The sequence below is a fragment of the Ursus americanus genome, chromosome 20 (genome assembly GCF_024610735.1).
Source record: "Ursus americanus isolate L20-20 chromosome 20, mUrsAme1.1.p, whole genome shotgun sequence".
NCBI lineage: Eukaryota > Metazoa > Chordata > Mammalia > Carnivora > Ursidae > Ursus > Ursus americanus.
Window position 1 is genome coordinate 49,904,567 of NC_142146.1, and position 15,330 is coordinate 49,919,896.

At 42.9% G+C, this 15,330-nt stretch overlaps 1 protein-coding gene across 3 annotated transcripts in view; it reads left to right on the forward strand.

Moving 5' to 3' along the window:
- The window catches only part of KCNAB1 (potassium voltage-gated channel subfamily A regulatory beta subunit 1), a 385,175-nt gene that overhangs the window by 19,218 nt on the left and 350,627 nt on the right, over positions 1-15,330 (forward strand). Inside the window, exon 1 of one of the 3 annotated variants that reach the window (XM_045812023.2) lies at positions 2,341-2,918. The exons of the other annotated variants lie outside the window; for them this stretch is intronic. Within the exon in view, the coding sequence (XP_045667979.2) occupies positions 2,677-2,918 (242 nt within the window). The 5' untranslated portion in view covers positions 2,341-2,676. Of the gene's footprint in view, positions 1-2,340; positions 2,919-15,330 lie in introns of those variants that run through there. 3 annotated transcript variants of the gene reach the window in all.

Sequence of the window (15,330 nt, forward strand, 5' to 3'; positions counted from 1 at the left end):
TGCTCAGCAGGGAGCCTACTTCTCCCTCTCCCTCTGCCCTTCCCGTGTGCGTGCTCTCCCTCCCTCTCTCTCTCAAATAAATAAAATAAAATAAAATAAAATAAAATAAAATAAAATAAGGTACTAATCCCATTCATGAGGGCTCTACTCTCACAATCTAATTATTTCCCGAAGGCCTCACCTCCAAATACCATCACACTGGAGATTAGATTTCATGTATGAATTTTGGTGGGGGCGGGGGAGAGACACAAACATTCAACTCATAACACTAAATATATTCATTTAGGTAAAAGAAAAAGTAGATTAATTCCAAATAGTAAATAAATAATGGTAAAGGTGGTACAAAAATATGGCAGAGATCGTCAAGTTTGTGCAAATGTTTGGAAACAGTTTAGAAGTGTCAAGTGAGTGCTTTAGATGTGAATTGCAAGAGGAATTTTAAGGAATGATCATATACCAGGGGCTAGGAGGTTGGGGAAGAATTCCTAGAGGAGGTGAGCTTTTATAGGACATGGGAGGGGGGAGGTCATATGAGCAAGGCTATGGTGATGTGTGGGAGTAGGAAGCCTGTTGGATTGGATGAAACATTCATGTCCAGGAGTCATGGTTGGAGGAGAATTGCAGCTGGAATCACAAAGTGGAGGGACCCTTCTGTGAGGAGACTCTGCTTTTTTTTTTTTTTTGACTTTTTATTCTGAGATAATTATTGATTCGCATGCAGTTGTAAGGAACAATACAGATAAGTCCCTTTACCCAGTGACTCCCAATAATGATATCTTGCATAGCTATAGTTCAATATCACAATTAGGAAATTGATGATGATACAAGCCACTGACCTTATTCAGATTTCACTGGTTTTGCACACACTCATTTGTGTGTGAGTGTATGTGTTAGTCTATGCCATTTTATCACACACGTAGAGTGGTGTGGTTACCACCATAGTCAAGATTCATAACAATTCCAACTCAAGAATCCCTCATCTACCCTTTTACAGACAGAACCACCTCCTTCTCTTTCCTCTTCTCTAACCCCTGGCAACTACTAATTGGTGATCCATCTGTATAATTCTGTCAAGTCGAGATGTGATATAAATGGAATCCTATAGTAAGATGACTTTTTTTTTTTTTGCTCTTAAAGTCTATTGAAAAGTTGGCAAGATAAGACATATATTAAACAATTAGAAAACAAGATAAAGGATGATGGCCTGACAGAAAAATTAGGAAGCTGGGAAGGAGTGTCTGTGAAGTGATGGGGGAAAGGGAGGGCAAGCAAGTCCTATTTGACATGTGTAATTTGGCTTTTTTCCACTCAGCATAATTCCCTTGAGATCCATTCAAGTTGTTGCTTGTATCAATAGTTCATTCCTTTTCATTGCTCAGTAGTGTTCCATAGTGTGGATACACCACAGTGTAACTATTCACCCACTATAGAAAATGTGGGTTGTTTCCAGTTGATGGCTATTATGAATAAGCCTGTTATGAACATCTGGGTATGGTTTTTTGGTATGAACCTAGATTTCATTCCTCTGGGGGAAATATCCAAGAGTACAATTGCTGTATCGTACGGAAGGTTTGGTATGCTTGGTTTTTATAAGAAACTGCCATACTCTTTCCACAGCCCTTTGTTGGATATGTGGTTTGCATATATTTCCCCCTAGTCTGTAATTCGTTTTTTATCCTCTTTACAGGGTCTTTCATGGACAAAAAGTTTAGAATGTTGATGATATCCAATTTACTAATTTTGCCTTTTACAGATTGTGTTTTTGGTGTCAGACCTAGGAACACTTCACTTATCCCTAGGTCCTTATCCATGAAGATTCTCTCCTATGATTTATCCTGGAAGTTTTATAGTTTTATATTTAAGTCTGTGATTCATTCTGATTTATTTTTGTATAAATATGAAGTGTAAGTGAAGGGTTCATTTGTTTTAGTTTGTTTTTGCTTATAGATGTCCAATTCCTCCAGTACCATTTGTTGAAAATTCTATTGAATTGCTCTTACTCCTTTGTCATAAGTCAGTCGGGCATATTCGTGTAGGCCCTTCGCTTTTTACAACCAGCTTATAGATATTTCCTATCACTTGATAGCAACATCTTGAAAAGAACAAGGTTAATGGACCTTCTACCCAAATGGATCACGTCACTAGTATAATAAATTATTTGATTATGAAATACTTGATAATTTAGAAAGGTCTCATTACACACTCATGAATCATCCGCAAGGCCTTATGATCCTTATGAGAACAGAACATTTGGCTTATATCCCACCAAAATATTTCCTTTTACCTAAATAGAAAGACATGGGAAAGAGTGCCCATATTTTTTCCCCAGGGCTAATACATAGTTGCTGAAGTCTGACTTTGGGAACTTTACAGCGACAAGAAAAGTGGTTGGACTTTGTCAGGGTCTTTTTTTTTCCCCCTTTTTTTCCCTTTTTTCTTTCTTCCTTTTTTTTCCCCCCCCGCAAAGGCTTCAACAGAGACATGTAACCAGCAGCTCTGCCAGGGACTCAAGAGTCTCCTCACACCCAGAAAAATACGAAGGGCATCTAAGGAAAACGAGCTGGTCCCTTTTAGGGACGCGCCAAAGCCAGATAACCCGCGTTAATCATAGCAAGATACAGCCGGTGTCAGAGCCAAGTACTGTGAAATTCGCTCTGCTTCTTGGGTTTGTGAAACATGCATTTGTATAAACCTGCCTGTGCAGACATCCCCAGCCCCAAGCTGGGTCTACCCAAATCCAGTGAATCGGCTCTGAAATGTAGACGGCACCTAGCAGTGACCAAGCCTCCACCCCAGGCAGCCTGCTGGCCGGGGAGGCCTAGTGGGGCAGCAGAACGGAAGTTTCTGGAGAAGTTCTTACGTGTCCATGGAATCTCACTGCAGGAAACCACCAGAGCAGAGACGGGAATGGCTTACAGGTAATGGCTGGTTGCAGTTTCTTCATCCGGGGCACTGTCCCGAAGTCCGGGTTGTCGTTCTTAGAGAAAGAAGGATTGAGATGACAAAGCCAGCACTATCTAGAAAAGGGGATGCAGAGAGCCCTCCTCTTGGGCTGCCTTAGTTGTGTGGGCTTTATATTGTCTACGTTCTCTTTGCTCAGACAGTTCCATGGAAGATAGCCCAGCTCTCCTGGGGAAGCTTCTAGCCATGTGCTGCCGGTAGAAATACCTTTGGCTCGGAATAGGTAGGGGACTTAGCAGATCATAATGAAGAAAGGGGGCTCTATTCTTCCTAAGGGAATTGATAAATTCAGAGTAGGATTTTTTAAAATGCTACCTGGGCTTGAAGGCTCTTGTTTTCCTCTAAGTCTGATGCATGGGGTCTGTGCTAATGAAACTGAGCAAGTTCTTCTTGAAGTGACAGCCCTTTGCAGCCTGAGATAAATTACCTGTTGTTGTCTCAACTTCCAATACCATCATTTACTGTGAACGATTAACCAAAGGGAGAAGTTTTCCCCTGGTGGGGTTGGATGTGTAATGTTTATAAATTGCTCTGAGTTGAGAACTATCCTTCTTGGTCACGGCAATTACTGTTCAAACCTCTGTAAGATATGCCTGTGCTTCGCGGAGTCCACCGGCAGCACCTGCCCCAGTGTTTCCTTGACAAATACAAAAGTGAGCAGAAGCCGTCTACAAGGACGAGGGTGCTGACAAGGGAGAAAAAATCATTTAGCATTGGTAAAGGACAGGTGTCCCAGCTCCAGTACCAACATTTGCTTCACAGAGAGAGATTGTTTTTGTTTTTTTTTTAAAGATTTTATTTATTTATTTATTTGACAGAGAGAGACAGCCAGTGAGAGAGGGAACACAAGCAGGGGGAGTGGGAGAGGAGGAAGCAGGCTCATAGCGGAGGAGCCTGATGTGGGGCTCGATCCCAGAACGCCGGGATCACGCCCTGAGCCGAAGGCAGACGCTCAACCGCTGTGCCACCCAGGTGCCCCGCGAGATTGTTTTTGCATGGACGCGGTGTCCCCTGTGAGTTCATTCATCCAAAGGTCTATGTTAGTGTCGTAGCTACTGCTCTGGTTCATCAGCTAATTTGACTAATGAAGCAATTCGCAAGGAAATGACTTCTTTCTGTGGAAAGCAACATATTTCACACAGACTCTATGCAACTAAGGGTTCCGACAGAAGAGGCAGGAACTCTTCTAGGATTACGGGGAAGAGAAACATGGGACAGCCCACCCCCTCATGCTTCAGAAGTGGAGCCTGAGAAGAATCTAACCACATTCCCAAGAGAACTCGTGGCTCCGTACACCGGGTGCCCCTCACCCACCTTTCCTGAATCTATCTTCCACGAGAAGGAGCCCCCTTCTCCCTCTGCCTCTTTACATTCTCTCATTCTCTTCTCTGTGCTCTCCCTGACCCTCAGTGGTGGTGGGCGGTGACGTCTGAATATAGGTTAGATGACAGTGAACTGTTTCATTAAAAAAAAACACCTGTCTCCGCATCTTTGTCACAGGATGGGTGGTATTACCACGAACCCTTGTATAGACCTTCAGAGGGCATGCCTCTTTCTCTCAAAAGTCCTGGTTTTGCATATCAATTAGATCTCTGGTGATGTGTGCCAAGGTTCAGGCGAAGATATGTTCTAGGACAGTGTTTTTCAAACAGTTTTGAAGCAGAGAAGTTCTCCCTCCTCAAATAGGTAAAAGCAAAGGTGTCCCTGTTGGAGTTGGTGGCCTGGAGGCCACCTGCTCGAGGGGAGCAGTCATCTGCCAGTACGGCTCCCGAGGCAGCCCTGCCAGTCCCGTACTCCTGTGGTTTGAGAGTTCAGTTCCAAGGTGACTCTTCGTCATGCCTCGGAGAGCAAGGCTCTGTGGCCTTGAGGATGCTAGGTCCTGTCACAGGGACAGGCTCCTGGGCGAGTGTAGGTGCCCTGGGTCATACTAGTAAGAAGTGGGACTTAGAAGATTGCTGTTTCCAGATCAGACTTTGAGGAGAGACAAGTGCAGTTAAATGAAGAATTGGCCCCAGGAAATCGCTGAAGCTTTGAGTTATGATGAGCTTGTGGTGCTCTGCCCGTCTTCCTTTATTACATTCCTCCCTCACCCTCCTTCCAACTTGAAGCAATGTCTCCTTTCTCCAGATTTCCATAGTCATTTTAATTTGTCTATTCTTCCGAGACCCTTATTAATCATCCTTATTTAGAACATCATCCTTTGAACATGAGGGAGGGATTTTTAGGGAAGAGAATACAGGTTCTCTTTGTTCCCCCCAACTTGGCTTTTGACCATGACTTTTTTTTTTTTTTAAGTTTTTTACTTTAATTCCAATGTAGCTAACATGCAGTGTTATATTAGTTTCAGGTGTACAGTATAGTGATTCAGCAATTCCATACATCACCCAGTGCTCATCACAGCAAGTGCCCTCCTTAACTCTCATCACCTATTTCACCCAACCCCCCATCCCTCCCCTCTGGTAACCATCAGTTTGTTCTCTATAGCTAAGAGTCTGTTTCTTGGTTTGTCTCTTTTTTTGTTGTTGTTTGTTTTGTTTCTTAAATTCCACATATGAGTGAAATCATATTGATTGTGACTTCTTTTTTGGGGTGTGTGTGTGTGTGTGTGTGTGTGTGTGTAGAAAGCATCTTTCTTTTTTTTGGTAATTAAATTCAATTAGCCAGCATTAGTTTCAGATGTAAAGTTCAGTAATTCATCAGTTGCATATAACACCCAGTGCCCATCACATCATGAGCCCTCCTTAATGCCCATCACAGTTACCCCATCCGCCCACCCATCTCCCCTCCGGCAACCCTCAGTTTGTTTCCTGTACTTAAGGGTCTCTCATAGTTTGTCTCCCTCTCTGATGACTTCCCATTCAGTTTCCCTCTCTTCCCATATGGTCCTCTATGCTGTTTCTTATACTCTACATATGAGTGAAACCATATGATAATTGTCTTTCTCTGACTGACTTATTTCACTTAGCATAATACCCACTAGTTCCATCCACGTCGATGTAAATGGTAAGTAGTCATCCTTTCTGATGACAGTAATATTCCATTGTATATATGAACCACATCTTCTTTACCCATTCATCTGTTGATGGATATCTTGGCCATTTCCATACTTTGGCTATTGTGGACATTGCTGCTATAAACATTGGGGTGCAGGTGCCCCTTTGGATTATTACATTTGTATCTTTGAGATAAATACCTAGTAGTGCAACTGCTAGGTTGTAGGGTAGCTCTATTTTTCATGTCTTGAGGAATCTCCATACAGTTTTCCAGAGTGGCTGTACAAGCTTGCATCCCCACCAACAGTGTAGGAGGGTTCCCCTTTCTCCACATCCTTGCCAACATTTGTTGTTCCCTCACTTGTTAATTTTAGCCATTCAGACTGGTGTGAGGTGGTATCTCATTGTGGTATTGGTTTCTATTTCCCTGATGCCAAGTGATGTACAGCATTTTTTCATGTGTCTGTTGCCCATTTGTATGTCTTTGGAGAAATGTCTGTTCATGTCTGCTGCCCATTTCTTGACTAGATTATCTGTTTTCTGGGTGTTGAGTTCGATAAGTTCTTTATAGATCTTGGATACTAGCCCTTTATCAGATATGTCATTTGAAAATATCTTCTCTCATTCTATAGGTTGACTTTTAGTTTTGTTGACTGTTTCCTTTGCTGTGCAGAAGCTTTTTATCTTGATGAAGTCCCAATAGTTCATTTTTGTCTTTGTTTCCCTTGCCTTTGGAGACTTGTCTAGCAAGAAGTTGTTGTGGCAGAGGTTGAAGAGGTTGCTACCCGTGTTCTCCTCAAGGATTTTGATAGCTTCTGGTCTCACATTTAGGTCTTTCATTCATTTTGAGTTTATCTTTGTGTATGGTGTAAGAAAATGGTCCAGTTTCATTCTTCTACATGTGGCTGTCCAATTTTCCCAACACCATTTGTTGAAGATACTGTCCGTTTTCCACTGGATATTCTTTCCTGCTTTGTCAAAGATTTGTTGACCATAGAGTTGAGGGTCCACTTCTGAGTTCTCTATTCTGTTCCACTGATCTGTGTGTCTGCTTTATCAGTATCATGCTGTCTTGATAATTATAGCTTTGTAATAGAGTTCGAAGTCCAGCATTGTGATGCCCCCAGCTTTGGTTTTCTTTTTCAACATTCCTCTGGCTATTTGGGGTCTTTTCTGGTTCCACACAAATTTTGGGATTATTTGTTCCCGCTCTGTGAAAAATGTCAATGGTATTTTGATAGAGATTGCATTGAATGTGTAGATTGCTCTGGGTACCATAGACATTTTCACAATATTTATTCTTCCAAACCATGAGCATGGAATGTTTTTCCATTTCTTTGTGCCTTCCTCAATTTATTTCATAAGTGTTCTGTAGTTTTTAGAGTACAGGTCACTTACCTGTTTGGTTAGGTTTATTCCTAGGTTGACCGTGACTTCTTATAAACATAGTTGGTGTTAGGTGAGAAGGTGAATTTCATAGTCTTACTTCCTTACCTTCATTTCCATCCCCCACCCTCCAACCATGGCTATGTAAAAATACCTTGTTCAACCTGTCTTTTCCATTTTCTTTTTTTCGAAGGGTATTATTTCATGTGTAGTGGAGAGAGAATGGGCTTTGAGGTTAATCAGAACAGGATTCAAATCCCATCTCTTTTGGTCCACAAACCGTGTGATGTTGAGCTGTCTGTGACATGTAAGTGCCTAACACACAGTAGGTGCTCACTAAATGTAAGTTCCCTTCCTGCTTATTCTGTAGACTCTGTCGTCCATTCTAGGGGCAGGGGATGAAAGTCCTATAGTGGAAACATACAAATGGTAAGATAGAATATCTTACAAGAATATAAGAATATCTCATGATAAGATAGAATATCTCTTAGAAGGAAAAGAAGGAATTTAAAAAATCTGCAGTAATTCACAATCTGTGTAGGTTTTCATGCTGAGCTGTAGAATTCTGAGAGGTCTGGAAGAGCCGGTAAGCTGTTTTCTCTTCCTAATTTGGTCAGATGCCATTGCAGCCTTCAGCCCAATACCAGCTGCTTGGGTCCCTCGATCATCTGTGAGAGAGCATTCTGTTGTGTTTCCATGGAGACTTGGTTTTATTTCTAACTGAGGGTGACCAGGAGAGGAAAAAAATCAGTAAATATGCAAACACATGTATCAACTGAAAAGAAACTGGAGGAAATTGTTTGAACGTGGTGCAAAAAGTGCCAAGTTGCTGTGTAGATCCTTCTGTTGGCTTGGAATTTTGTGCAAAAAAAGAAGGTTTTTGTGGATTCGTTTTATTAGTGTCTACAAAATAGTTACCCAAGAGGGTCCTCTAGTCATTTCTAAGAGGCTGAAAGTTAATTGTCTCTATTACACAGCATTGAAATCTGAACCAAATTGTTAGCCTGAGCTTAGGGCAAGGTTAAAGTATACTGAGAGGTAGTTTTATGGACAAAACACCAAAAATATCTAGATTGAGTAAGGATGCAGCAAACACCCAGCTTTGAAGCAATTTTATAATTAGCCAAGAAGAACCCAAACAGATGTAAAATGAAGGTCTAATCCAGGGGTCAGCAAACTTTTCCTATAAAAGGCCAGATAGTAAATATTTTAGGCTCATGGGCAATCCACCTTTGTCCTAACTAGGGAACTGTGCTGTTGGAGGGTGAAAGCAGCCATTGAGGATAGCGAATGAGTGGGTGTGGTTGTATTCCAATAAAACTTTATTTATGGACACTGAGTTATGACACTGAGTTTTATATAAGTTTCGCATATCATAAATCTTCTTCCTCCCCACCCCCCAAAACCATTACAAAATGTACAAGCCAGCCTTAACTTGAGGACCATACAGAGATAAGTGACAGGCTAGATTTGGCCCATAGGCCATAGTTTGCTGATCCCTGGTCTAGAACACAAAGCTCTCAGTTGCATAGGTTATTTATTGATTTGTGTTCATTTTTAAACCTCTTTATTTCCAGAGGTACTTAACGTACCCAAACGCATATAATTCAGAAAGATAAAAATAAAAAAGCAATGAGTTCAAGGAAGAATAAGAGCAGGAAGAGGACATGTGGGGGGGGGTGCTGGTGAGCCTGCCATGTGCAAGCCATGTGCTTGGACTGGATTTGGCTCTGTGTTTTCCAGCAACACCAAATTGTGAAGAGAGAGGTGGAGCTCTTTACCACAGTCATGGAGTCCTTGAGGTAGGTAGGGGTAGGCCAGTTGATCGGTGTTGGCACATCTCTTTGTAATCTGGACACCAGAGAGAAGTTTCTCTCGTGGTTCTTCATTACATAATTAATAACATCCTCAAAAATATCCTTAGAGTAAACACAGCAGTGAGGTTCCCAGGACTCTTTACTATGGAGCCCCTAATACGAGTGGGTGGCACTGCATCAAATAGTAATTCAGCAAAAGCAAGTAGGTGGCCAGCAGAAGAAAGGCCATCAGTTTAATAGAAACATCAGTTTGGGATTATTTGCACTTTAAAAATTCCCCAATAATGATGATGCAGATTTCACTATTCTTTTACAACAACGGGGCTTGTCCAGATTCATGGAACGAAGCAACTGCTTCTTAAATTAAAAAAAAAAAAAAAAAAAGTTATGCTATTTGCAAACCAAAGAGAACATTTCCAACATTCTGGAACTGAAAGTGGAGAGGGAGCAGTAACAGAAGAAACAGAGAGGCAGGGGAAAGTCTCAGAATTACTGATATGGGGCAGACCTCGCAGAATCTCCAATTTCTGATCTTCCAGCTGAAGAGAATTGAGGCTGCAGTATTGGGTGACTAGCCCGAAGTTGCAGATCCAGCAACAAAGCCGGGTTGGGAACTCCTGTCCCTTGGGACCCAGTCCAGCGCTTTCTCTACACTCTCCATTCGTATTCTCAGCCCCCCAATTCTCATTCCACCGCACGCCCATCCACATGCGCCCACGCGCCCGCGCGCACGTGCTCACTGCCTCTTGGGCGTGCTGCAGGTCCAGTGGCGTTCACCCTCCTGCTCTGGTCTACTTTTCTGGGCGCTTGTCTCGTTGCTCTGCTCTGCAACCTGCTTCGGTCTTCTTGTTCTGCACACTGACCCTCCACCCCTGTCCTGGACCACTGGGTCTGCGCTCGTCATAACTTTCCGTATCTAGAATATTCTTATATATTGTCCTCTCCTCGGCAAATCCAACTCACAGTCCTCTCTCTTGCAGTAGGACCTATCTTTGCTCCACGTAATTTTGGATTATTAATTTTGTGTGTGCATGTGTGTGTGTGAGTCTTATTCTCAAAATTATGTTGTTGTTGCCTTGAGGGTAAGGACTAGAACTTACGATAGTTCGCAGTCCTCCCATGCTTTGCGTATAGATAATGCTCAGTACTGTGTATTGCTTGATCAGGACACATCCGTTCAGAAGATGGGGAGCAGAAAGACCCTAAGGAGCAAGGAAGTAGGGACTTCCCTTTACCCCCCACTAGTACAGCTCTAACTCTATATTTGCTTCTGTCTCTTAGGCACAATATGTTACCCAACCTTGCTGATCCTCAGTTCCCTCATCTGTAAAATGGGCCCAGTTTAAGTACCCTCACAACACTGTTGTAAGCATTAAATGAAGTTGCAAATGTGCTTAGCTCCCTGCCTGCCGGAGGGGGAGACTGACAGAGTTCTGTTGCTCCAGCCCCCTTCTCAGCCCATTCTAGGAACCCATCCTTTAGTCATCTGGCAGAGTTTGAAAGGAAGCATGTGTCACAATGTATCTAAAAAAGAGAGGGGCAGAAAATAAACACCTACAAATTGAATTTTGCACAATTCTGAACACACCACCCTCCTTTCCTCAGTTGCCTTTATAAGCCTGGAATCTGTCCTTAGGATCTATTGAGAAAAAAGTTTTTTTTTTAATTTTCACCTCACACATGGGCTCCTATTGAATCAAAATAGCCTCTCACAAAGCATTGTAATAAATTATTCTCCAAATGGTGTATATGAAGATAAAATAATCTTTTATCAATCCATGTCTTTCCATGCCTAGTACTGTGTCCAGAACAGAAATATTTGAGGCAGAATACAATTAAAACGCAAAAACTCCCACCAGCTCACAGTACCTCTCCCATCAGCTTGCCACAGTGTCTGAGATTTTCTCCAGTTAGAGACCTCAGTTCTGTGAAAGTATGTAATCTACACCAACAGGCAGCCCACCAAGGAGGAAACAAGGTGTCGGGCAGGTCTGACCTGAAAACAGGGTAGAGAGAAAGCTTCTGGACTAGATCAAGAGGAGAGCTTGGGGGTTAGGAGCTACGGGCTGACGTGCGGGGACATAAGAGGGAACGAACTGAAGAAGGAGGCAGGAAAGCCAGAGAGAAACCTCACTCACCCGACTGCTTTCTCCAAGATGTTGGGCGAATCGTCAGAGCATTCATTAACTGATAGAATTTTCATTGGTCTCTAAAGTGGAGATTCTAAGGACAAGTAGGAGCTATTTTCACTCTGAAAACCTTTCCCTGGGTTCTGTCAGAGTGAGAAGGTGGTGTCCCAGCTGCAGGATTTGAAAACCACCTTCTTTCTTCCCTCTTTCTCTGATCCCTGGCTGACTTACACATAAAATGAAAATAAACCCTTCCTCACAGGGTAATACTGTTCTTGCAAAGGCACAAATAGTGGGTGCTCAGGAAGAACTATCCCCTCCTTGCCCTTTCTTCTTTTCATAATTTCCATAATACAGGGTGGAAATTGAAAATTATTTTTATTCCCAAATTGAACTCACTGTCATCCTTTCAGCTGCCCCAGCCCCAAAACAAAATCCCTTTGCAATGCATTCCCGTGACCTACTTTTTTCACAGAGTGCTTGGCACACTCAGACCTGCTTGAAAAGTGGCTATGGCTGTGACCGTGAAAATCAAAAGCCTAAAAAAAAAAAAAAAAAATGCTACATGTGCAGAATTTGTATTTTCTACATTAAAAAAAAAAAGCCCACATGATTTATTTTAGACTGGCCTAATTTTGGTCAGTCGTGAGGCCTGTGCTAATTTGCTCCGAGCCCTCCAACCGTGGCTCTCCTGGCATCAACATTTCTGGAGGAACATCAGTGTCACTGAGATGATTCAGACTCAGAACCCGTGTGATTACTTGAAATCTGAATAGTCTGCTGGTGAAGGGCCTAGAAGGCTCAGTGAAAGGGGCCTATTCAGAATGGAGCAGAGTGTTTGTTTCCTTTTGAATGTAACAGAAGTTCTAAAATAAGTATGTTTTAAAAGTGTCAGTTTAGATCGAAAATGCTTGAAATTTTAAGCAAAAGTGAGAGATCAGTGCCACTTGGATTTGAAATATTATTTTTATTCTGTTTTGAAATTTCCAGTTGTGTTTTTCCAGGGGAAAAGTTGCTTCGTTTATGTAGCTGAATGAAAACATTAGAAACTCAGGGCTTGAGAATAACACTGGGTTCTATGAACCCACGTTTTCTCATATAGAAATTGTTGACGGCGGTTTCACATGAGAAAAAACGTTGAGACCTGGTTTTCCTGACCAAGGAACTACTGCAGGTCAAATATGTTTTCACCCAAGGGGGGGGGGGGGGGGGAAAGACTTCTAAATTTCCCTGCAGTGCCTGAGAATGCCACTAGGATGCACTATTTCATAAAGAAAATGAAGCCCTTGAGCCCTGGACCGGCAGCTAGCAGAATCTTTAAACTTGATCCAGACAGTCGGAGACCAGAACTTAAATTCTAATCTGTGTATTTTCCTTGATTGTGAAAATTAAGAAGTGTCTCTTTTGAAACCACATGGGAAATTTCCTATAGCGAGAAAAAATAATTTATGACCAGCGTATTCTCAGGATTTTGAGAAGCCCTATAGCAAGCATGTGTTATTATAACTTGTATAAGTTAGATATTTGATAGAGAAAATTTCTGTGTCTGGGAGTTTCCAAACATAGGGGATTTGAACCACACCACAGACCCCCCCGGGGGTGGGGGTCAGCTGGTGGAGAAAAGAAAGGCAGGTGCCTCATGCCATTGGCCTTGCTTTAGAAAATGTTCTGTTGATGTCTTTCTCAGGCTCCTTGTCGCACAGTTGAGATGAAGCAGATGTAGGGAATCTGGAAGGAGAATGTGGTCAGGATTGTCGGGAAGAAGGCTAGCTTAGAAGCCACGGTAGTTCTTAGAACCATGACCCCGCAGGTCTGGCTCGGCACCACATTAAGAGGTGGAGGAATGATGGTGCCCTCCTTCCTCTGTATTCAGGGCTTGTTTTCACTTATATGGGGCACCTTTCCATACCTATTGCTTTAGCTTCTTTCTAGTGATTCCTCTGCCTGTCCTTAGCTAGTTATCAACTGATGCTCCCTAAGATGTCAATTATATATTGTGTGATATATGCCAATGTCCAGGTGAAGCTATGTTCTAGGTCTGTGGGTTTTAAACAATTATGAAGCAAACGGACATTTTTTTTTCAAACAGGAGAAAGCAAAGCTGTCCCAATTGATGTGAAGAACTTGTGCAAATATGTCACAGCCAAAGAAATGAACCTCTAATCATGGGAGTCCAGGAGCTATTTTTAGGCAATCTAACTACTTCCTAAAACCAGATTATTAAAAACAGAAAACCTTTCATTTGAAAATAATTTCAATCTTACAGGAAACTTATGAGAATAATACAAAGAACTTTTCAGGCACTTTATTTTGTAACATATTAACATTTTGCCCCATTTGCTTTAACCTTCGCTCATGTTCTTATGTGCTTGCTCCCTACACCCCCCCCCCATGTCCTAATTTATCTTTCCAAGAGAGAAATAGAGTGAGTTTGAGGGTAAGTTACATGTCATAGCCCTTTACGCCTTATATATTCCCCCATGCAAATACCAAATTTACATGGCATGATACTTTTACTTGACAGGCCGTCTGTATTTCAATTTCATCAGCTGACACAATGATGCCCTTTATGGCTTTTTTTTTTTTTTTTTTCTTTTTACTCCACGAGTACTAGATCCTGTTTCGGATCACATACGGTATTTAGCTGTCAGGTCTTTTTAGCTTCTTTCAATCTGGAACAGTTCAGGCTGGAATTAAATTTAGCGCAGGGAGGAGGTCCGTGGGAGAAGGGCTGTGAGTGTTTGCAGTGTCTGCTTCGGGTTGGGAGGTGGTGCTGTGGGGCCGCACAATTGCTGTGCTTGTCCTGAAGGCTCCTGGTGACGGCTGTGGATTCCGTGTCCAAGACTGTGTCTTCCGCAGCTGCCCCGCAAGGGCCACAACATCTTCATCGTGAACTTGAGGTCCAAAGCCGAGGGGGATCCCAGAGACATACTGACCTTATGGACCTACATAAACTCACCCGTCTGTGTTCTTCTGCTCGACACATGCGCCGAGGGGCACGTGCTGGCAGACGGGCTGTGGAGCTACTGGGAAAGGGAGGAAGGCCCTCTGCGCGCGCACGGGACGAGGGGGTTGGGAGGATGGAGCATGCGCGGTTACCGCAGAGTGTCCAGCCCCCAAAGCAAGTACCATGGAAATGAGCCCGAAGACACCCCAAAAAGCTGGTGCGGCAGCAAAGGGAGAGGCCTCTTAGAACTAGGCTCCAGAGCAGTAGTGTGGGTTCTGATGGGAGGTCCCAGTGAGCCCACCGTGGGGCAGGTGGAGGCGGCCCAGGCGCCCCGTGGCCAGGGAAACGCAGGTTCCCAGTGGGGTAGACGGAATATCTTTAGACAAGGAGTTTTGACCCAGTTGTCTTTAGTCTATTTTCCCCCTCTGATATTCCTTTTAATTCGTAAAGGCAGAATGTTTGAGAAGTTCTGACAATCGGAGAGTGTGGGTGTAGAACGCATAGCTCCTTAGGTGGCTCGGCGTCGCAAGGGTTTGTAACAGGTCACTGCTTTTGAAATTTTACAGCAGTCTGTAATTCAGCGCGCATTTAGCAGCGGGCGAGGGCTTTCAAAAGGAGCTGTCACTGCTCCTGAGATGACCATTGTGTATGACTGACACCTCTTTGCATCATTTCCCACAAGCTGAATCCTCATTGTGACTTCTTTCCAAGACTCGTCATATTAGTACCTCCTTCCTTTGTGTCCGTTTTCCCTCTTAGTGCTCCTATTTGTTTATTTCTGTATTGTCTCTCTCTCTCTCTCTCTCTGGAGTGTGAACTCCAGGAGGATAGGGATCTTATCTGTATGGTTAATTGGTGCATCCCTAGAATCTAGTCTCTAGTGTAGAACTCAGTAAACATTTGCTGAGTAAATGAATTATTAAGCAGAACAATCACAATTCATGGGCAGGCAATCAGCTCGATGATCAGACACAAGAATTGCTTCATCGGATTTTCCACCCATAGTCTCCTTGCCACTTACTTCCTACCTTTCTCTCTTTACCGAAGTCATCACAAATGTCCGCATTGGAGATAGTGGTACTTGGAGACAATATTGT